The 23,780-nt window shown below is 40.9% G+C and overlaps 1 protein-coding gene across 4 annotated transcripts in view; it reads left to right on the forward strand.

Moving 5' to 3' along the window:
- Positions 1–218: 218 nt before the first annotated feature.
- The window catches only part of LOC108237009 (T-lymphoma invasion and metastasis-inducing protein 1), a 54,741-nt gene continuing 31,179 nt past the window's right edge, over positions 219–23,780 (forward strand). The window contains exons 1-9 of one of the 4 annotated variants that reach the window (XM_037979019.1): positions 219–423; positions 5,754–5,861; positions 16,787–16,892; positions 17,503–18,220; positions 18,862–19,145; positions 20,021–20,293; positions 20,384–20,615; positions 21,719–21,891; positions 22,407–22,631. In XM_037979019.1, the coding sequence (XP_037834947.1) occupies positions 17,575–18,220; positions 18,862–19,145; positions 20,021–20,293; positions 20,384–20,615; positions 21,719–21,891; positions 22,407–22,631 (1,833 nt within the window). In that variant the 5' untranslated portion in view covers positions 219–423; positions 5,754–5,861; positions 16,787–16,892; positions 17,503–17,574. The remainder of the gene's footprint in view (positions 424–5,753; positions 5,862–16,786; positions 16,893–17,502; positions 18,221–18,861; positions 19,146–20,020; positions 20,294–20,383; positions 20,616–21,718; positions 21,892–22,406; positions 22,632–23,780) is intronic. The other 3 variants (XM_017418167.3, XM_017418166.3, XM_017418165.3) reach the window with 3 other exon arrangements.

Below are 23,780 nucleotides of genomic sequence, written 5' to 3' on the forward strand. Positions count from 1 at the left end.
CTAAAGGCTTCCAGACACAAACCCAGCACACATGCCGGCAGCCCATTGCCAAACCAGAGGAGGTGAGACAGAGACGGAGCAGAAAGGAGCATGGAGAAGAGGAGGAGTGCTGGGTGAGTGTGTATGTGTGTGTGTGTTTGAGAGAGAGAGAGAAAAAGGGGAACTAGAGAGAAGAGGGCGGGCTCAGACTCAGGCAGTGCACACACACCCTCTGCACAGCCCACAGTTTGGTTGAGTCGGGCAAGTGGCAGCATGTGAGAGTATGTGTGCGGAGTGAAAGAGTCTACCAGAGCCCGGGGGATGTCTCGCTGATGCAAGGATTTCCCTCTTTTTCTGCTGAAGAGGACACTTGCTGTCTGTGCTTTAGTAACCACAGGGAATTAAGTGGGACCTTCTCAGGAAACTCAGGGAGCTTAAAGGAAGGTAAGGATATACTTTCATTCTTTTGAGGATGTGTTTGAAGCTTTGAAACAGAGCTGTGTTCAGGTTAAAGGTAAATTGTTTCCTTTGTGTTTTTTAGATGATTTCTTAATGATTTGCATACTAGTGAGTATGTGAGATAATAAACAGAATGACACAAACTTAGGGAGTCCACATCTGTGCGTCTGACCCCATAAGTGCAGGATTTTAATAATTTTTACATTGAGAGTGTCACTTCACGCTTCTACTGCTGATACAATATTCTGTTGTCCTTTTTTTTCATAGATAAATAAAAACAGAACTGCAAATAAAAAGGCTTTGAAACGTTACACTCAGATGGCCTTCTTGCATGGGGCATTGTGTGTGTGTGTTCAAAGGAGTTTATAAATCATTAATGCTCTCATCTGGGACATTGCCTAGTTTCCGGCAAGAGTTAAGTCAGTGATAACAGCATACCTTAGCAGTCCTCTGAACTGGCAGCACCTGGCAATCCCTGCGACTGAGCAAACTGCCAAGCTCAAAGGCCGAACAGAGTGATTGTATGCTTTTTCATACCATAAATACAGACTTGTAAATATATATCAGATAAAGAGAGATTAACCCTCTGTCTTGGACCAGAAAAGTGGTATTTACAGCAATTATGGCCCGTCAGAGGGTTGTTAGAGAGTTGGCCGACTTTGATGATGTTAGGAGGGAAAAAACTCTGCCCGTGCATCAAAGGTTCAAAAATCAAACGGGAGAAAGATTTAGATCTGACAAATAGATTAGGCTACTTTGCGTGTGTATGTGTGCCGTTTGGAAGTATCAAAGGGAAGAAGAAATGAAAGAAGAGCAGAAGACTTCAGCGACAAAGATAAGAGATTCTGAAAGTCCAAAGTGGCTACCGGGTTTGACTGAAAATTTGGCAAATAACAACAGGAGACATGTCAGTAAACAAAAAGTTTCTATGAGGGCTAACTTGTAAACTAAAGGAGATGGAAAGCTGTTTGCTCTTTTATGTCCCACTTGGTGCTGAAGATGTATCTTCTATCTGTAACTCAAGTTATAATACCTTTTACTTCCTTACTAGAAGAGAGACAAACCCTGTCATTTATGGTTTGGTCTATTTAGTAAACTCGAGTTGTTTCAGACTTTCCTGCAAATTATTTCAACCTGAAGTGGACTGAAAATAGAACTACAAAGAGGTGTTGCATCTGTTAAGAATACAGAATATCTGCCTTTTTCAGCAGAATGTGGCAGATGTTAAACAAGCAAACCTTTCGTTTTCCTGTCAATTAGATTTTACTTCCTAGTTTTTGCAGTGCCTGGTTTAAAGTCTCTGCAGCACACTAATCCAACAGAATTCCCTTTACAGACCGTAAAAATACCTTGGATTCAGTTGGCAAACTGCGAACTCTCAGATCCACCTCAGACCCTCTGCTCTGTGTTGTTTTGTTTCTTCAACATTATCTTTCCTTCCACAACTCACTGCATCAGGAACTTGAATATTGGCAGGGTGTGTTGAGGAAGTGATCCATGAAAGGACTTACAGTGGCAGATAAAAAACAGTCGGTGCGTGTGTGTGCGCTTGTGTGTGTGTGGGGACTCAGACTTTTTGTCAACACTGACAAAGACTTTGCGAATCCCAGAGGCAGTGAAAGCTTGTCTTATCTCACAACACTGTTCCACATCCAGGTTTTTGCAGATGTGTGTGTCCCTTTACTCGGTGTGCTGAAGGAAAATACATGTGTGTGTGTGTGTAATAATCCTCACAACCACGTGCTTTGTGTACAGTTAGTTAATGTAGTGTGAGTCTGAAGGGGGGGATGGGACTTGAATTGCGTCCTGTGGGTGTATTTCTGTTCTCAGCGTGTATGTATTCTTACACAGACCGTTCTCACCTACAGGGCAGATACAGTTCTTCTGTTTTGCACACATCTAACTTCTCATGACTACACTGAAATGCTCAAACACTGAAATCTGTAGGAAGCACATTCAGCTTGGATATATATATATATATATATGGCTTTAGCCACACCTGAGCATACTTAGCTGAAAAGTCAGATAATTGCGGGCAGCAAATGTTGTTACAGTTCCCACTACACCCTTTTGTAGATGTGTTTCCTGTATTGTGGCTGCCCTTTCTCAGCAACTCCCCCTTCTTTTTTTGTTTTTGTTTTGTTTTGTTTTAACATAACACCTTCACACCCAAAAGGAAGGCGGAGGTATTACGCTAACTTTAAAACATCAATTTTGTATGTATAATGAAAAATGATAAACACTTTTAAGCTTTTAATAAAATGTAATACAGTTAACAATGTGTTCCAAATCCAATACATCATAATGTACATGAATAATGTCACCTCTTTTTCAGCTGACAAAAAAACTTTGCCTTATCTAGTTCAGCTCTCAACTTTACCAAAAATTAAAAGTAAGATGAAAACATTGCTGCTTGGTCCTAAATGACAGAAGGTTGCTGCTCCTCACATTGAGATCACATTAAACAGAAGTAAACAATCTATGTATAATCTAGCCCTTAAATACAAAATCATTCTTGGATAGACCATAATGAACTACACGGATTAAATAAATCACTACGCAAAAAGATAATGATGAGCATCCTCATCATAAATAAGAGGAGCCTCAAAGTAGGTTTATGTTGCGACAAACCACAAGTAACACATAAGCTGTGCTTTTATGAGCATGTGGCAGGCATGATAAAGAGGCTTGTTCAATTAACTTGAAAGGGATGATCTTATTTCCCTCTTTATCTCTTTGCTGTTTCTCTCATTTTGTAAAAGTTGCCCCTCCTAATGCTTCATCCCTCCTCCTCCTCCTCCTCCTCCTCCTCCTCCTCCTCCTCCTCAGTGGTGCACTTATTTCTGCTGTTAAGCAAATGTGAGGCTTAGGCAGTCCCCGGAGCAATCGGGCTGTTTAAATGTTTGTGTTTGACTGTGTGCCTGTGTGTGTGTGTATGTGTGTGTGTTTTCCTCTCTCCCACCCACCCTCAGTTCTTCGCTGCTGTCACTTGCATGTCCAGCAGACAAATGTTGTTGAAGTCTGTTTTGGGAAAAACCAAGACAGAACTGACAGCTGAGGCTGGCGAGGAGCTGAAAATGTTTTTGTTTTTTAAAAAATTTTTTTCCTTCTCTCTGTTTTAATAAAATGTGATTAGTTTGGGCGCAGAGGAAAATCCCAATGCGGTGCGGGTTATAAAACAAGCTAATAGTTTGCAAGTTCTCTACAGCTGAGGGGTTGTAAACATTCGACAGAATAGGAAGAAAAAAAGTATTTATGCTATACAAAATTAACGTTTTTAAGATTGTTTCATACATGGGCACCAGTTCCTCGCAACCCAGAAAGGAGAAGCGGGTAAAGAAAATGGATGGATGGATGGATGGAAGATTGTTTCATGAGCTCCAAACATGTCTTTTTAATAATGAAAAAAATAAAACAGGAAAGAAATACCTTGGTAAACCCGTTCGTTGTAACGTCTTGGAGACGGTGATGAGTCACAGATGGAAACCGTTTAGTAGGAAACTCCTTCGATTTATGTGTGAACTTCTGGCTTGATGGCAAACCGTGCAGGACATGACAAGCTGAATGAGTCAGTGTGAACATTATGTCACGGTAACGTCTGTGCTCATGTGCAGCCTTTTGCAATGCCACTAGTCTGGTTGGACAGGACTACGAGAACTTGTAGGTGGAAACATCAGGTGAAAGAGGATGTGCCTTGCGAGAGGGGAGAAACGACAACACACTTGCCTGTCTAAGAGTTCAAGAAGCAGGAAGGGATTCCTCTAATTTGTGAAGGGGTCCAGATATGGGGGGAGTGTCTCTTGGGGTAGACATGAACTGGCATGTGCCCTCGTTCATTTCCTTCCTTTTGTCTGTTTTGTGGCTGCTGATGAATTGGGACTTTGCTTCCTTCCTTCTTCGCTCCCACCCTCGCTCTTTCTTGCCTCTTTCTGTCGCTCTGTCATTATTTCTTCTCATCCCCTCTTGGTGTGACAGCTTTACCATCCACGTCTTGTCTGCCTATTATCTCTGATCATTGTTGTGTTCATGCCGACACATCAGCTCTGGCTGTCAGCTGATGATGGGGGAATGTTGTGTGCAAAAGGTTAGATCTTTATATTTGTTTTATGACGCCTTTTGGTGCAACTAAAAAGCAGTAAAACTGAGCCTTTGTAATGGAGTATACTGAGTGATGAAAATAAACAGGATATGACCAAGTGGTGACCATAAACCACAGTAGTTCAGGTGCTAAGATGTTTTTGACTTCTCCCCTCACTCATGCCCCTCTCATACTTTGCCAATTTCTTTGTTTAAATCATTTCTGTCCAATCCAAGGCATTGGATAAACTTATATTGCCTCACAGCAAGAAGCAGCAGGTTCAAACCACAGCTGCAACCTTTCTGTCTTGAGTTTGCATGTTCTACCCTGGTTTCCTCCCACAGACCAAAAACATGCACATTATGTTCATCCACTACACTAAATTGTAACTAGGGGTGAGTGAAAGCATGAATAGTTGTTCCTCTTGTTTGTCTCTATGTGGCCCTGTGATGGACGGGGGACCTGTCCAATGGACTCCCTCCCAGTGATCGCTGTAGATAGGCTGACCCTGCCCAAAGAAGCAGGTGAATAAAAATGGATGAATGTTTTAAATCTTCGCAATAGTCGCTACAGATCTACACCACTTTCAGGAATACTTTCATTTATTTGATTGCATTTTTTAAAACTTCTGCAGCAATTCAAATCCTTTTGCTTTCATTACAAGAAGAAAAAACTGACGGTTTGTCAGCACAGTTGGAAGATTGGTTGCCACTCAGCTGCATGATTAATGGTCCATCCCCTGGTGTTGGTTATTCGAGATAACAAATTGGTATTTTCATGAGATGAAAATGAATGAAATCCTCCGTGCAAATAAAGATGCCATGACATCCTAAAGATGTTGGGTTTGAAAATACAGTATAACATAAACTGAGTTTTCTTGAAAGCTGGGACTGATGGAAAAAGGAAACATGCCTTGAAAGGAGGATGTGTTACTAGAGCAGGAAACTGAGAGTGAGAGCTTAGAAATACGTATGTGTGTGAAGTGTTGAGTAGGCTTTTAAGGGAGGAATTAGAGCAGAGGTGCAAAGAGAGTCTTCAAAAGATTGTGTTTATGTTTTCTTTGCACTGGAGAGAATTGGCATTCCTTGGATCTCCTTCTTTTTATCTGCTTGGAAATCTTTACGTTCCCCATTTCCTGAGTCAGTTTCTTTCTGACTGATTTCAGTACAACCCTGTCTGTGTACTTTAAAAAAGTAGGAAGCAGAACAACTTAGCAACTGTCCTCTTCTACTTACAGAAAGTGTGTCGACTTGGCTCATCACATCGTCACACTTCATGCTCCTGCTTGTTGACCTGGAAGTGATGGGATATTATAAGGCAGCCTCAAAGGCCTGTGTGTGCCTATGTAAGTGTGTGCAAATATGACTTATGTGGATATGTGTGTGGGAGTGAACAAATACAAGGATAAAGGCTTTATGGGCAAAGCTGCGTGGATTCTTTTGTTCATTGGATTTAGTTTTTTTAGGGGGATACAAAGAAAAAAAACCTGTGCTGAGTGCTGGTTAAGATTTCCTTCACACTGTGTCTTTTGTTATTATCCTGCGGTGCATTAGCGGTGAATGTGAATGCGTATATGTGTTTGTGGTCAAGTCGCCTTTGTCATCTCCCCTCAAGCCTGCACTCAGATGTCAGAGTGTGGTGCGTAGCTTATACAGGTCACTAATGCACTGAGAGGAGAAGTGCTATTCACTGTAACCACTCGGAGTCCAAACAGTTACCTCCAGCTCGAGTCTGCACGAGACATCAACCCCCAGGAAATGGGCCCATTGACCCAGATCCAAACCCATCTACTAAAGAGACACAATATAAAATACAGATTTTGACATCCTTCTCTCAGCTGTATTTTTGTTTTGTGTTAAACTCTTTGACTGGTCAACAATGTGAGGACCATTTTCTTTGTAATTATATATTTTTTTAATTATAGAATTGCGTCCGCCCCTTATGGATCCATTCCGGTTACATACATAACAGTACATTTACATTCTATAGATGGAATAATTTAATGAATTTCTTCTTTTTTCTATCTAGACATTCATGTTCCCATTTAAAATGAAAGTTGTTTTTTTTTATAAATCTGACATTTGTCAGCTATATCTTTTATTAATAATAAAAAACAGAGCAATAAGTAATTATGGCTTTTTATAGCCCATGAAAACCTGTTTTTTGTAGTTTACCACAGCTCTAATTCACAGCATGTATCACTTCACTGAAGGCGTCACAGTAAGGTTGTAAATATTTAGCAATAAACCAGACAATTGATGCCGTTAGTACCTTTGACGTCATTAGGTTGTGGCTACGTTGGTGTGGGAAAAAATTCTTTAATATCCACTTTTGTCTTACTCATTGTTGTTCTTGCTTGTTCCATTTGTATTCTCATTCGTTAGCATAAGGCATGGCAATCTGAGTGCTCAGTTCTGTTGTGTGACAGCTGTTCTCAGTCGATACTCTATGGATTTTTGTCCAACGTTCTTTTCTCTGCATAAAACCAAATGGATTCCAGATTTTTGATATGATGATGCACTGTAAACGATTGTTAGTGTTGGACTTCGGACATGTTGCATTAGTGCCTCCCGAGCAGCACTCGTTTTTGTATATGCCACTGTTGCTCCATGATTTAAGTGTGTGGGTCGGCTAAAATGTTTTTAAATGGTGTAAAGACTGCTAACTTAAAGTACTAAACAATAGACCCGTGCAAACTTTATACTTTTAAGCTGACATAAAAAATTCACAGTATCTCTTTTTGCAGTATGTACAGTCGTTGAACTTTTAACTTCTGAACTGAGCCACCCACCAGTTTATGATTTATTCAAATCAATTTGGGGATAGGCAAAATGTTTAATAAGTTATTAAAAATGTTTATTTTAAAAGATTTCCTGAAAGGCAAACGATAAATTAAAAAAAAACTACTTATGAAAATGTTTAAAACAAAACAAACACGGTGCTAGAAATTCTTTTTTTTGGTTTGATGACTCCTTGATTAATCAATTTTTCACAAGTTGAAGTACACATGACTTTCAGAGAGAATATCCTTTTCCGTTTAATGTTATTCGGAAGTTTGAAGCTCCGTGTCCTTATGAAGCAATCTGACTTATTGTATGACACAACTGGAGCGGCTTGAAAACCGCTGTTTTTAGATTTTGCAGAACATTGGTGCAACAGTCTGGGCGTAGGTCCTCAATGATTCCTTGAATTTGTCACACCTTGTTGCATGTGAAAGCCATTTCTTTTCTCACATGTGTGATGCACAAATTGAGAAAGAAAGAAACGAAAGGCGTGTGTCTTTTGTGAAACAATCGTGCAAAAGGTGACGCAAAGGTTTTCTGATTGCACACTATTAACTGTTATATCCATAGCTTTAGTTTTTCAGTTTCAGTTCTTTGGTTGGGGACAGCAGAAAACTCAGAACTTACTGTATTATCTTGTCATGTTTGAGGGCCTGAAACACACAGAAACAGCAACTGTTTGTCTGTCACATTCTGAACATTTCTGAACCCTCCCTGCAGGACATTGTCTCCAGTGTCTCCTTCTAGGGGGACACTTTGTTTGAGTGCTGCTGTTGACTCAGGTGCACCGATGCAGTAAAAAAAAAAAAAACTTCCCCCTTCCCAATCTGGCTGTTCCCCTCCCCCACCTCTCTCCAGACCTGCTCTGTGCTGCCCACTCCTCTGCTCCTAACATCTTTTGCAACCTACAAGCACCTTTTGTCAGGTTTGTTTGTAGATGGCTTATTTTACCGCTCAACCGTTTCCTTCCTTAATCTTTCATTGGGCCTTCCTCCCACAAAGCCTCTCACTTGCTTCCTCGTAATAATGCTTTTTCATGCCTCAGCAGCGTTCTTGATTAAGAATGTAATAACAGTGGTGGTTTGTGTTTTATTAACTGCCGTCACTTGGCTTCAACACTTTAATCAAAATAGGAATATTCTGATAATCGCACATTGCATTATTGTACTGTTTACAACAATAATTTATCGAGCTATCTTTGTTACTCTGTGTTTTAGTTAAAAGCAGATTAAATCAAGCTGATTTTCCTTCACTGAGGTTGCTCCATTTTTAATTATCTATTGTTTAGCCTTTTTTAGGCACTTCCATTAAAAAGTGAATGAATGAGCATGGCTCTGTGGCTCAAGGGTAAAATCTGAGAAGTCCAGCTCGGTCAAAGTAGTATCACTGTAGTATTTCCTTGTGTGAGTCACAGAGGCATGCAGACTATTTTTAAAAAAAATAGTCACATAGTTGTTGAGGTCATCTCAAACCCATCTTGAACCCTTATCAATTTTTTTTTGGTAAGCTTTAGTGCAAAAGCTGTATTACTATTTAAAGAAGTAACAAGTCCAAACCATAAATTCAGTTCAGTCCAAAACAGATCCAGATTCAAACCCAGTTACAATCAATTCAGTCCATTTATAACACAATACATTTAATACACCATAAAAAGTTGTTTTTCTATAAAAGCCAGTACATTGCAACTAATCTTCACTTTTGCACAACCCCCTTTTCTGAGAAAGCATCATATTAAAGATGAAATGTCCCATTAGGATGATAGAAATATTATAAGAATGCAAATTTACAAGTGTAAAAATAAGCTTTTGTTTTCACACTAAGTAGGTCCAGTGTCTCAATGTACAGGTTTAATGCTTAAGAAGCTGCAAGACAAACTCAGACCCCTGCTTGGTCGAACTTTAAACATTCACTCACCTGCAGCTCCTTGACGACGATGTTCAGAGAGGTTAAAGGATTCAGTACATGTGTCGAAATGGCTTTAAAGGCCATCTTGTCACACCTAAGTATCCACAAATGTACAACTCCTCGAACAAAAAAACCCCTCAATATCTCTCCCCTGATAGTCCTCCAGTTATTTTAACCCAGACAACAAATCGGGGCCTGTTCACATCTGCCCTACTTTGAACTGACACTGCATCCATCTCTGTCAGCCCCTCAGGACCTATCAGCACCCCTCCACCTCTTTACCTCTCGTGTTTCCTTCCACCTCAGCGCACATCATTCATCCGTCTACCTGTGGCCCAACAACTCCATTCTAACCAGTTCCCCTCCGCATTAACAGCCTCTCATCCTCCTTTCAGCACCGTCATCTATTTTTTTTTAAATCTCTCCCATCCCATCCCCCTGTTTCCGCTTCCCAGCTCCATCACTCTACCTTTGCCTGAAACCCTCTTGTTCCCCTCACTCAGCTACCCTGTTATTTCACTGTCCCCTCAGTCTGCACAGAGCTGAGCTGAAGTATTACCTGCCAATTCGGCTGCATTCAAACATATTTGCTTTTGTTTGCAGGTGTGTTGTGTGTGCGCTTGTGTGTGTCAGTCCTGGTCTTTGGAGCAATGCCAAGGTTTAAGTGACATTGATTAATATCACGAGGAGGACTTGCTCAATAATATTTCTTATTTCTACACACTCATGTTCTCCTCCTCCTGTGTCTGGCCTGGCAAGGTTTCTGCAGCTAAATATGAAGCATGCCAAACATCGTATCTCACTCTCGTGGATAATTAAACAGCACTTCTCTTTTTTTTTATTTCACTGCTGCTCACATGTCTGGAACAGCACATCACCACATAAATATTCAGTAGATGGATTTTGATGACTGTGAAGGTGATTGTCTGCGTAATCACGGTTTCATCAGGACAAACGAGTGAGCGGTGATTGAGGAATGGTAAAAGCAGGAGATGATTTATTAATATTTAACACACAGCAAATGGTAGTTCTTCATTTGTTATTCAACCTGTTGCTGGATATCAAGAGATGCATTAACCTAAAGCAGAAAGGAGAGGACTTATTTCTGGTCGACATGCCCTGATCGTGACCTTGACCTAATTGGATGTGAAATCCTCATGTTAAAATATGTATCTTCAACTCTCACAGTGGGATGTTTAGGATTTCAGGTCTTTGAATTCTCACAGGGATGTCTGATAGTTCAGGTTGCACTCTGCAGCTGCAGCGACTGCGTTAGACATTAAAAACTACACACATCCATTGACTCTCTTGGGACTCTGTCTCAATGGAGGGCTTGTAGAGGAAGGAGTCTTCTTTAAAATATGGTAATCCCTGAGTGCAGCGTGCTGCAGAGACAGTCAGCTGAAATCTGTGTTAAGTAGTGTTCAGCATAAGCTGCTAGAAAGGCGAAAAGAGTGGATTTAATTAGGTTAGTGACACTTGAGGAGCCAACTGGAGTGAATTGGCTGACAGAGAAATCCACCACATCATTACTTTTTTTTTTTTTTACACGTAGTTGATTCTACATTGACGCACTGACCCAAAATCTCCTAAATGTTTTACATATATCTGTCTTCTTGGAGATGACATGCTTCACTTTATTCTAATTGTGTTTTTGCCTATAATCCTTTTCTTTACTTTATTTTATTGGCTGTGAGTTTGTTTTGTTCTGAATTTGACAAACTCCTAAACAACCCGATAAAACAACGATTGCCATCTCCATCTACTTTACTCACTATGTCATTTTAATGCTTTTTTGAAATGAAAGAGATCTTTGGAAAGAAAATAATAATTTATCTTTGATCAGTTTAAAGAAGCTAATGTTTGATTTGAGCAGCTGCAGGGAGTTGTGCTGGCAGGCACACTGTTTTGTGGCTCTGTGTGTTTAAGCTGAATATAGTGGGGGGGAAGAGTAGCGCGTGCCTTGTCAGATCCCGAAGTGATGAGTAAGAAGCTAATCTTTCTCTTCTAGGGAATTCTGTGCCTCAGACAGTTTTCTCTCAGAGGATCTGTGGGAGTGCAGTGGAGCGCGTCCTCCCATGTCTACAGTGGGATGTTTTCAGACCCTTTTTAACTAATGCACAAACACCTACCTAAGTGTACATACAAAGACTTGTGGATGAGCTCCTCATTTTGAATAGTTTAGAATAGAAAAAAACCTATTGTCTCTCAGTGGGGAAATTCAGTACATTGTATTTATATATTTATTATTCCTTTCACCATATTTATATCTGTTTATTCCTGATTTATATATATATATATATATATATATATATATATATATATATATATATATATATATATCAATGTTCCTGGACATGTATAACTACTGATGTGTTAGACTGTTAATTATTTTTTTATTTTAACAATACACATGACAAATTACTGTTGGATATTTGTATCAATTAAATTATTATTATTAAATCATTTTTACGTTTGTTCCCTGCTTCCAAGTTATAGGCTGCACAAAGTAAACTATAATTAAGTAATTTATCCATCGAAGTGGCAGATATTACAAATAGCTAACTTTCTTTTTTTCTCTTAATAAAAAAAAAAAAAACAAGAAAAACAACATACTAAAGATGTACTCTTTGTAAGCTGAAATTAGCTGCTTAGTTATGGGATTTCTTTTTTTGACCAAAACAAAAATCTAATTTTTAAAGTAACTGGTTTTACTCGTCATGTTAGAAATCAGCAAATTCCGGTCCCTAGGAAGCCCTTTGCCCTCTTTCTTAGGGGTCTAATTTGACTTATTTAAAGATTAGGTTTTCTTTATGTATTAATTTCTTTGTTTACTTTCCTGTAGAAATTGTTAACCTCAACCACTTCCCTTCCTTCCCCAGCAGGAGGGTTAGATAATAATGAGAGGAATGTGAAAGGTGAGAGAAAATGCCCAAGGGAAGGGTGACTTCTGGGACTCGTCATGCTCTGTGGAGGTTAACGAGAGATGGTTGAGGTTTTAGGGTTTGGGAAAAAAAAATAAAATGAAATCGGGTAAATCCGGATTTGGACCTCTTGGCTTTATGCTGTGTCCAGACAGGTCTCTACTGCAGCAGCATTAATATCTGGCAAGTCAGCGATGACAAAGAAAAACAACCAATAAACATGTCTGTCCTTTAATATATTTAAGATGTAATAACAAACCCTGCCAGTAACCTCATAAATACCCATTATTGTCTTCAGATTAGGCACATCTGAGGAGTTATTTTTTCATGATTTCAAAATCTTTGAAGAGCAAATAAGTATCTGGATGTATCATCTTGTATGACCAAGACTTAAATTTCATAGCAACAGGTTTACTGTTTACTTACAGTAACAATCCTCTTTGTGTCGCTGATCCATTGTTATGTATTGCAATATTTTTATAAATGACTGATGCGCTGATAAGAAAATTCTCAGAACACGCCTAGCTGTGCCTTCAATTGTCTCCTTCTCCCTAACTTTGAACCGGTCCCTATTCCTCATGAGTCCTGCGGCACCTGGTCCCTTAAATCTGATCCAATCAGAAGCGGTGCAGCGCGTAGACATCAGCCGATGTCCTGTGGATAATGCAGTTTATAAGATTTTGGTACTTGGTGAAACTGAAACCTGCCTACTGACAAGTTTATGAGAAATGGCAGTATGCTGTGATGGCTAAAGACTAAAATTTATCAGTGAGTATCGGCCCACTCTGAGTACTGCAACTGATGATACCTGAGAGACGTTACCAAAACTTCACTTCATTTTTCTGCGAAGGAAAAGATAAAGTTATCAGAGCTGTTAATGTGTCTTTATATCTGTCTGTCTGAGACAAAAACAAAACTGTTAGGCTAAAGATCGGGAAACTTGATGGGTTGGTTTTGAGTTTTTGTTCATTGCTTTTACAAGTTAAACACTACATATTTATGCTCACCGTACACAGAAGACATACGTTGCATCCCCCATATGTGCATTAGCAGATAGGGTTTTGCTTGTACAAACAACAAGCTCTGGGGGGAATTGTACACAAATTCTGGATTTACATTAGCATTCCATATTGCAAACTCTTTTTTTTGACTATGTAAAGGATTTCTGATTACAACATCCACCCACCCTCTGAAGGGCTTAAAAAAGCAACAAGGCATGTTTTGTTTCACCTCATTCACGCACCAAGTTGTACAGTAGCAGCTCTAAGGTGTGTGTGGTTTCAGTCTGCAGAGCTGTGTGTCTTGTTCAGGAGGAGCTGTGAGACAGGTGTAAAGATGAAAAGACTGTCAGGGGGAAGTATAGGGTGTGCCGGCTCCGTGACTGTTCTGACAGGCCTTTGGTATTTTTCCAAAGAGTTCGAGTTGGAAAACCTGCTCACGTTTCCTCTCAGGATTGTACAGGTGTGTGTGTGTGTGTGTGTGACTAGAAGTGTGTGTCACATTGTATCCCAGTGTGTACAGCCCAAAACTACCTGCTTGCTTGGGTTTTTGTGCTCAGGTGTGTGATAGACATGAAGGCCTATAGGTGTTGATGATTCTTTAATGAAACCGCCGTACTGTGGCTGGAAGAGTTTGACAGCTGCTGCACAGAGGTGTTGCTGGCACCCCCAGTGCCAACACTCTGTCACGTCTTTGTTGTTCAGCCTTCTCTTTGGCACACTTAGTCGCTGACAAAACTTGTAAATAAAAGTCAAACATAAACTTTAAAATAAAGCGACCGGCCTCGACTGTGCGCTTAAATGTGTAAATAAGTGGTCGGGAATCTTTGTTTCCTCCAACATTGCTCTTTGTCTCCTCTCAGTGTGTGAGCCGGCAGACTCATTTGTGAGTCGGTGTGTGTGCGTGGTAATGATGCTGCTGTTGTGCAGACCATTGTGATAATACATCCTCTCAATGTGTTAACGTACTGCGAGAAATGGGGAGGCTGAGAGCGAATAATTACGGTTCCCCTTTTTGTCTCGGCTCTCTCAATTAAGCCTGAGGAGAGGCAGACGGAGCACATGTCTACTTATCCACTTAAACCTCAAGAACAATAGGACCCCCCTCCTCTGTCTATCTCTCCTTCCTCTTTGCCCAGACATTTTTCTTTCTCACTTTTCAATGTTTGAATTCTTTTTATAGCACACTACCCCAATATTTCTCCCTCCCTTCTCCGCACCAGCCTCAGCAGTCCCTCTCCTCGTACGTTTTTGCCTGCAGCTTCACCTCACCTCTTGGCTCAGTGTGGGTTTCCCTGGTCTCTCCTTGTTATGCCTCTCTGGTTACGGTGCCTTGCTTCAGGGCACAAGGAGCAGAGAAACAAAGAGTCCAAATATCTTAGACTGAACACGGCCATAGAAAGAGAAAGAGAGAAAAAAGGCAGCATTTTGTATTTGGTCAGACAGGGTTATTCTGTTTGTTTGCTCTGGGTGCGAGATTTTTAACTTCCCTACACTAAACTCAAAAACAGAATTATTTTTGATTTTCCAACCTAAGATTAGCTTTTTTTTACAACTTTTTTGAATGGCCTCAGTTTGGAAAAATAGATGGCTAGTCCGAGCACGGCCAAAAGCAAAAAGTATTACTGCCATTTTATAACAACTCCAATCCCAAAATAAAATCATAGGGACTTGCTTACACCTGACCCTTTACATTTGTTTAGCATCATTCTCTTGCACGTGGTCAGCTCTGACTCGCAGTTCGAATGTGCACCCTGAAATGTTTTTGCATTTGGATGTCAGTTATCTTTTCTGTATACAGATACGCCATGTCACACAGAGGGCTGTCAGATTAACAGCAAACAGCTCAGCTAATGTTAGTATAAAAACTACACTTCAAGCATTTGAACTATATTATCATTTAGCACTGAGGCCATTTGCATCTGTAGTTTTTGCCAGTCACTCAAAATGGAATCTAGCGACAGGTGTGAATGGGTCATAGAGGTACTATTTCACCAAATTGTGGTTGATCAAATATCTATCTGAAACAGATCAGATATTTATTATTTATAACCTGTTAGCAGAACCCCACATTCAAAGAGCTGCATTATTTCTTTAACCCAGTTTAGTGTGTTTACTGCTGGCTTACAGCAGTTCTATTCAGCTACAATGAAGCACAGTTTATCTGTTTAAAAATGATTAGGTATGCGCCGTGTTTTTCTGTTTGTTTCAGGGTGTGGGTGGGTGGGTGGACAGCACGTGGGTTGGCCTCATCAGGAGAGATGAGAGAGGGGAGAGATGCCGACTAAAAAGCAGAGTGAGAGGCAGAAGAGGAGAAGGCTCGAGGTTAAAGTTGAACTTATATAACTGAATCCCACAGCTGGGGTGAGATGCGCCGCAGTGACCGAATTGTTTTAATAAACAAACACTAATAAAGACTACTAATGTAGAGAACGATCGGGTCTGTTTTTCACAAACTTACTCATTCAAAGGGTTTCACTTTTCTTGTAATTTCTGCTTCTCCTTTTTCTCTGAACTCTCATTTCTGTGTCTTTTCCCAGAACTGTAAGGATAAACAAAAACAAAGTGTTATCTGACTACAATCTATAATCTAATAACGTTTGTGATAAAAAAAATAAAAAATTGCAGCTGCAGTCAAAGTTTGGTGATGAAAACATTTTTATTCAAAATGAAGAACAAATTGATGCCTTTTTCTCCCTTAAAAAGACTTACCAGGTTCTAAACAGACCTGATATTGAGGGCCATCTGCCCTGGAACTGATAAAGGATTTTAATCTGTCTTGTAGAAGAGGTTTCTTTTTAATCATTTTCCTGTTTATTGGCTCATAAGACCACCTGATGATTGGATTTGAAGTAAGAAAGGCAACAAGCAACTCAAAAAAGATTCTGAGCTCTTATTCTGACAAACTGAATGGCAACACTGCTTTCATCTGGCTTATTCTGTGTAAAAACTAAAGATTTAATCTGGTTAGCTAAAAACTATATGCCTATCTAACTGCAAGCAGGCATTCTTGTACTTACATACAGTCACGCTGCATGGCGCATTATGGAAATGTTGGTCTATCCTAAGCAGCTCAGGGCTGGTGTTAGAGAAAATTAGGTTAAGTTGCCAAGGATCATTTAATTGAGCATTAAGCTGTAAATCACACACCACAGCTTTTTTTTTTTTTTTTTTTTAATTTAATCTTTTGTCATTTTACCAACATTGTGAAACTGAGGACACACTTCTTTGTCTGCAGGGAGAAAAGAAGTGTTTTCCCCCCAAAAAATGTTTTCCTGCACATGCCTGTGCATGTCTGTTTGCTTTTGGGTGGGCAGTGAGTATCAGGGTAAAACACAAAGAAACCCCCACCCCCCCTGCCCTGTAGGTTCAAACAACAAAACACCTTTATTTTCTCTTTGATGATCAGTTTGTGAGTTTCATAGTTGTCTGCCTGTTCATCTGCCTAGTCTATTGCTGAGCTCAGTTTTCATAATAACCACACTTTATCCAATTCTCAGGATTCTTTTGACAATAACATCCCATAACGTTTCGTTCGCTCCTTCACAAGCTTTCTCATCTTTTGTTTTTCCTCCTCTGTGTGCGTTCCACACATTATGTCACTAAGAACATGCGAGAACTTGACTGAAACTCATCTCTACTCCTTCTTGGTTTTCACAGAAAAGAAACTGACACCAACCTTTAGAGCCTGTGTGAATCATGGGGTTAGTTGAAGATCACGTTACACTGATGTGGGGAAGACGGTGATGCTGCTGCTTAATCACAGGTAACCGCTTGTGTTTTTGCTTGTAACGGAAATATACAGTTATCATTAGTAAATTTGTTTTTGTTTTCAGCTTAGTACAAGTAAAAAAAGGATTATTAGTCAGCCTCGCTTTTTGGAGTTTGAGCCCACTCTGAGAGGCTGATGGTGTGGGTTTGATGATGCGTGATTCACAGAAGACAAACTGATCTGACAGCAGTTTACTCAACAGTGCTAAAATAACACAAGTGAATCAGGCTGCTAAGATACCTCTGTGAAGAACAAAATGCAGCTACAAACCATTTCCTTTGGTTGTTGTACACTTGAAATTAAAGGACAAGCAGTTCTTGACAGAATGCATATTGCCTGCTATGGTTTATGCCAGCGTTATAAAGTGAGATGATTTTATGTTGAGAAATGATGGAGTTGTAGCCATTTTGGTCAAACCTTCAAAAATAACATTATGCACAATTTCTCGCAGTGTCACAAAATCTTATATGATTTATTAACACTAAGTATGTGTAGCGAATGACTTTTAGCTACTACCATATCTGACAGTATCTGACAGTTTATGTGCACAACAAATATGGTGGAAAATTATTTCTAAGCATTTAAAGTGTGTTTTTGTTTTCAGTTAGTCAGTCTAAATCAGAGGAAACGATCCAACTGTTGAACAGAGATTTCCTCTCTGCTCCACAGTTAAACCATGGGGAACGTGGAGAGTCAAAATGGTGACAGTGGTTCCTATGGCGACGGGGCAGGACATCTCTCCCGCAAACACACATCCCGCTCCCTCCGCCTCCCCAACAAGCATCTCGTCACCCGCCGCCCAAGACACTCCTCGTCAGGGAAACAGAAACACCGAAACTCTGAAACCTCGACCCGCTCCTCCAGCACGCCAAGCATCCCACAATCCCTAGCAGAGAGCGGACTGGAGCTTTACAATGCAGGGGACGAGCTGGGGGACTTCAGCCTCAATCCCCACTGGACACGACGCGTTGCTATGACGATGAGGCCGGAGTCCTATCAGCACGAGGATGAACCGTTGACCACGCCGACTCCTGAAACCTCAGAGGCGGACACCATTGCTCAGGATGGAGGAGAGGACTCGATGGGGGAGGGAGACGGCATTGAGGAGGGAAAGTACCTCCAGCGAATGACCGAAGGTCCTCGAGATGGAGGGAATTTTAAAAAGAAGAGGTCAAAGTCGGCGGACATGTGGAGAGAAGACAGTCTGGAGTTCTCTCTGTACGACCTGAGCCAGGACAATCTGACCAGCACTGAGGACATGATTGATGGAGAAGAGGACGAGGAGGAGGAGGAGCAGTTGACATGTCCCAGAGGCAGCACAGGTGAGGACACACACAAGCATTTTAGACCAACACACATCACTGCAGTCCAGATTTCTTTCATGCTCAATTCAAACAGTTTTAATATCAACAGCTGTACAAATTAGACCTCCAGTTACATTTTCTAACAGATTACCTGACAGTGTTTTATGGATTTTTATAAAGAATATTTTTGTGAAAAGTGTTAATAAATAAGTACATGCAGGCAGGCAACTGTTGTTTTAATTCAATGTACAGATAAAGAGAGGAAGGGAGATGGGGAAAGCACAAGCACTCACCGAGTAGGAAAAAAATAATTTGAGAAAATGAGCTGATTGAAAATCTGTTGCTGCCCACCACTTGGAGCAGTTCTGTTGATCACAGGCTTGTTAGTTTAAGTGGTGCTCTGCAAGAGCTCCAGGAGTTCAGCGTGACAGCAGGCAGAGGCTGGTAACTTAACTGATAAGGGTTTAAGTGCTTCTATAAGTGGTCCTGGAGGTCACAGAAATGAATGGCCCTACTTCAAGCACACACGCATAAATGCACACAGAATTATGGAATATCATGAAATATGGCAAAGGAGCCTGGGAGTAACCAACAGGAATCTGAAAAACGCTTAAAACTCACACGCATTGTCCTGCAATAAGCACCTGTTTGTGTTCCAGGCTCGGCTGAAAGGGCTTCATCTCTGGACCACCTGTGCAGCCAGAAGAGTCCCGGCCTCCAGGGCCAGAGGAGTCAGCATGTTAAAAACCGCAGAGAAGCCGAGTTCAGTGGAAAGGGGGAGAGGGAGAATGAGTTGTCTCCAAACGAGGAGGACGGTGGAGGGTATGCGGCGTTCACACTCCCCTGTCGACGCTCTCACTGCCTTTCTGAGGGGCTGTCAGGGCTGGGGATCCCTGCAGCACCGTGCCCAGCCTTCCAGGGAAGACGCGCTCAAACTACTCAGGTCTTAACATGCTTCACATATTACTGACTATATATATATATATATATATATATATATATATATATATATGCTTGCATGTTTTGTCTGCGTTCTGCTTTGTTCATTTTATAAAACTAAACTTAAAATGGTCCAGACTTTTTCTTCCACTATTTTCTACCGCTTGGGGAATTTAACATCACCAATGATACCAGTCTTTCCAATAGCGACCTTATTTTTTTTTTAGCAGCCAGACGGTTCCTGTAGTCTTGTATAGGCAGGCTATATAGATCACACAGTGATTCAACAAAGACATTTTCTGTCACATTTAGATTTTCTCATCATCTCACTAAAGCTGATTAAGCCATGGAGTAAGAGAGGATTCGATTGCAAGTGTAATCTATCTCACAGATAGCCAGTTATTGTATTTTATGTAATGTTCGTGTGCCATTGACTTGTAAATGACCAAATAAAAGGGCAGCAGTGCTGACAGAGAGAACATGGCTTTTATGTCCAGCATATTTCTGCAACCCACCATCAACCTTGGAGGGCAGATCACCCGAAGTGCTTATAAATTCATCAAGCCAGGTGAAGAGAGCTGCTGGACATGAATAGACTTAAATCCTAGAAAAACAAAGAAAAAATGAGAGAGAGAGACCCTCTTTTGTAACAAGATAAAGATCTTCTTGCTCAGTGAGAATATATTTTATTAGAAATGTGTGGAAACAAACAGACTAAGTGCACTGAGGCTTCTTGTAGCATGTGCTCCATATTTGTATAACTGCAGTCCCAGAAATCTCTTTTATGCAATTAGCCTGTCCAGACTTGCAGATTTTTTTGCATATAATAATAATCATTATGCAAATCAATTGTTTCTACCTTGTGTCTCTGCCTGACAGGACATCTCTGGTGTTTTGGGAGAGGGAAGTGAGTACGGCGACAGCGGAATCGATGGCGTTGCCACAGAGATGGATGCAGATGGCGACCTCGTCTCCCGAAGGTGTAAAGCCATGTCGGCATCTTTCTCCGTCTACTCCGCCACCGAGAGCAGCCTTTTCAACGGGAGTGACAGCGGGAGCAGCAGTGCCGGAGGAGGAGAAGGAAGAGCCGGTGAAGGAGGCAGGGGAGGGGTGTATGAGAACTTCCGAAAGGAACTGAACAGTCAGATCTGGGTTAGTATGTGTTGCTTGTTTTTTGTGTACATTCTAAATTTAAGGTATTTATTCTGATCAGTACTCTGCTTGAAATTACTTTCCTGTCAGACAAATCGAGGCCGAGACTGCACGGAAGAGGCCGGCTCTGCTGTCAGCGACGAGCAGTGTAGCAGCACTCTCAGCAGTGCCTATCCATCTGAGTCTGTGATTGGCTGCGCTCAAGGCACAGTCAGGAAAGCTGGGGCTTTGGCTGTGAAGAACTTCCTGGTTCATAAGAAGAACAAGAAGGTGGAACTTGCAACCAAGCGAAAGTGGAAACACTACTGGGTGTCTCTGAAAGGTGCAACCCCTCTTCCCCTCCCCACACACAGTTCCTAAGTCAGCATTTTATTTTTGCATCACATTTTGTTATAGATAAAGTAAACCATTCCCAGGCGGCAGAACCCCCCCATCCATAACTGAAAACACTTTCCTAAATGATGTGCAACATCCCGCTTCAGAACAAGCTACATGGGCTCTCAAATGCACCAAACTACTTCTGTAACTCAAACTAAATCATTTGCCACCTTTTTCAACTCGAAGGTTGTGCAAACGTTCACAGGAACCATCGCGTCAGCAGTCCCCTCAGCTTTTTTGCCTATTATGTCCACCGACCTCAAATGTGGTAATAAATTTGCAACAGTTTTGACTGTGAAAGAAGCTTCATCTACAGTGTGCCAAAATCACCAAAGTTATGCATGTGACCATGGATCTGTGAAACATCAACAACAGTTATGTTGCTGCCTGCTATGTTTGAGAAAGCACCAATGTGCTGTTCTTTGTTTCTTAACGGTTACTACATTTTCTTAAGGTATAAAATTCTTGTTGGATCTTTTCGAAACTCTTATCATCCCCCCCCCAAAAAAAATGTCCTTGAAAAAGGTCCCAGGTGTTCCTGAGGCCATTACATGTACAGAAGTGTCGGTTTGTGTGGACTAAAACTTCTGCAGCCATAATAACATCACATTCAGAAAAGCCCCTCAATCTGACCCCAGCCGGTTTAATCTTCTACGTTCTCTCTCCTCTTAGACTGTAATCACATCAGACTAAACTCAGCCCATGCCCTTGGTTGTTACCCTTTCTGTTTTTGTTCTCACTTCTCTCTGTGGGTGTACATTACCTCTGCTCAGCCTCATCACAATTTAATTTTACGCCAGGATCCGTGTCTAATCCAATCCGGGCCCTTTAAGATGCACAAAATGCAGCATTCACAGCTGCACTGCATCCACTGTTTGTATCCATCTCCTGCAAATGGACAAATCTGTCTGCCCTTTCTGACCTCAAGTTAAAATTCGAAAGAATAAACAAGATTATGTTGTTGAGATACGAATTACTGCTTACTTAGTGATTAGACTTAGTAATTACAGTTTTTTTAACTGATCATTTTTTTTTCTGTTCTTCAAGGCTGCACCCTTTTCCTGTACGAATCAGATAGCAGCTCAGGCATTGACCACAACAGCGTTCATAAACATGCACTGTGGGTGGAGAACAGCATCGTGCAGGCCGTGCCTGAGCATCCCAAGAAAGACTTTGTCTTCTGCCTCAGCAACTCAGTGGGAGACGCTTTCCTTTTCCAGGTGAGGAAAATGCTGGGGTTTTAAAACATCCCTCCTCTGTGATCTGTATATTAGTTCTGAGACAGCATGACACCATTAAAAAACGGGCAAGACACAGACAGACGGACGGACGCAAGATTCTACTAGATTTCATTTTTGGGGATTTTGTGTGTGTTTATGCGGCACATGACCTTTAGCTGTGTATGGGAGATATGACAGCCTCATGTCCATGTGTTTTGTTTTATGTCTGACATGTTTAAAGGCCACACTGTCACACTGTGCCACTGATCTGCAGCAATAACTATTGTGTGTACTGAAATGCATCAATTTATATTCATGACAGCTCTCCGCAAAGGCCTTTGGCCTAAGAATAGGAAGATAATTAATAATATCATGATGAGATTAAAGTGACAACCTTGTCTGTTAAACCAATATTAGGACTTGGATTTTAATTCTTCTAGCTGTCACTTTCTTATACTTCTTCTTGATTGTTTCCTGTTGGGTTCCAAGTTTGCTTTTCCTCCGTTTCTCGCCAGACATCAGGCCAAACTGAACTGGAGAACTGGATCACAGCGATCCACTCTGCGTGCGCTACCGCTCTCGCTCGGCAGCACCACAGGGAAGACACGGTGCGACTGCTGCGGACAGAGATCCGCAAGCTGGAGCAGAAGATTGACATGGACGAGAAGATGAAGAAGATGGGAGACATGCAGCTGTCCACGGTCACTGATGCCAAGAAGAGGAAGACAATTCTTGAGCAGGTCTGAGAAGGAGAACTGTGATAACATCTTATACAAGCTGCTCCAAAAAGATGCACTGTAAACATAAAGCAACATTGTATACGGATCCAGAAATAATCCTACTACTTAAAGCCGTCTTTGTGTCTTATCATCATGCTGAAAATTAGCAAAACAGCATAACATCTATATAACCCAAGCTTGTGATCTCAACAGATCCCTATTTAAACATGTAAAAACACCTAAGGGGCTTTAAATATGCACATTTTTGTGCTTTTGAAGTGCGCTGATATTTTAATGAAGTGAAATTGTGTTGCTAAATCATATTAACTGGATAGCGTCATTCAAACAAAATGTTCTGAAGGAACACATCCAGCCACAGGTGTTTTATAATTTTCAACTGGTTATCATTTTTAAAGCCCATTCGGAATATTCATTATACATGCTGAAACACATGCAATGCCTTTATTAAGTCTCTGTTGTTTAATAGCTGTTTGCACAAGTCCAAGAGGAATTTTAAAACCTGGGTCTACTTTTTTCCCCCTTTACATTAAAAAAAAAACAACTTTGCTTTTGTTCTACTCATGTCTGGAGTTGTTGCTGAAATTGTTACATGTAGTGCTGAAAAGCTGGTACATGCTGTGTACTTACCTGGTACTTAACTAGTATGTATCAGGTAAGTACCAGTACTTACCTGGTAAGTACCAAATTTTGGCACCAGGTACATGTAAAAGGTCTCTGTAAGTTCAGCGTAACAAGTCACTACATATTACAGCCCCATCCTCTTAGATACCAGCTACCTTCTAAATAGGTACCCAACATGTACCTGATATGTACCTGGTAGGACCTGGCACAGATCAAGTCCAAACCCAGTATGTATCAGCTAAATACCAGTACATACCCAGGTAGGTACCAGGTACATAAATACTAGTTACCTGGGAACCGGTCCGTATTCTGTAGTGACTTGTTAACCTGTACTTACCTGTTATATATTTAGTACAAACCAGGTGCGTATGCTCTGCTCCAAAAAGAAGAATGCTACCATGCTTGTTTAGGAAGTTACATTAATCTGCACAAGTCTTCAATTATTTCTTTCGTAATCAATTTGCAGAGCCACATAAACTTACGAATAGGATCTGGCCAATAACGATCTGGCCTTATCAGTGATTTGGG

Source organism: Kryptolebias marmoratus, linkage group LG13 (genome assembly GCF_001649575.2).
Source record: "Kryptolebias marmoratus isolate JLee-2015 linkage group LG13, ASM164957v2, whole genome shotgun sequence".
Lineage (NCBI taxonomy): Eukaryota > Metazoa > Chordata > Actinopteri > Cyprinodontiformes > Rivulidae > Kryptolebias > Kryptolebias marmoratus.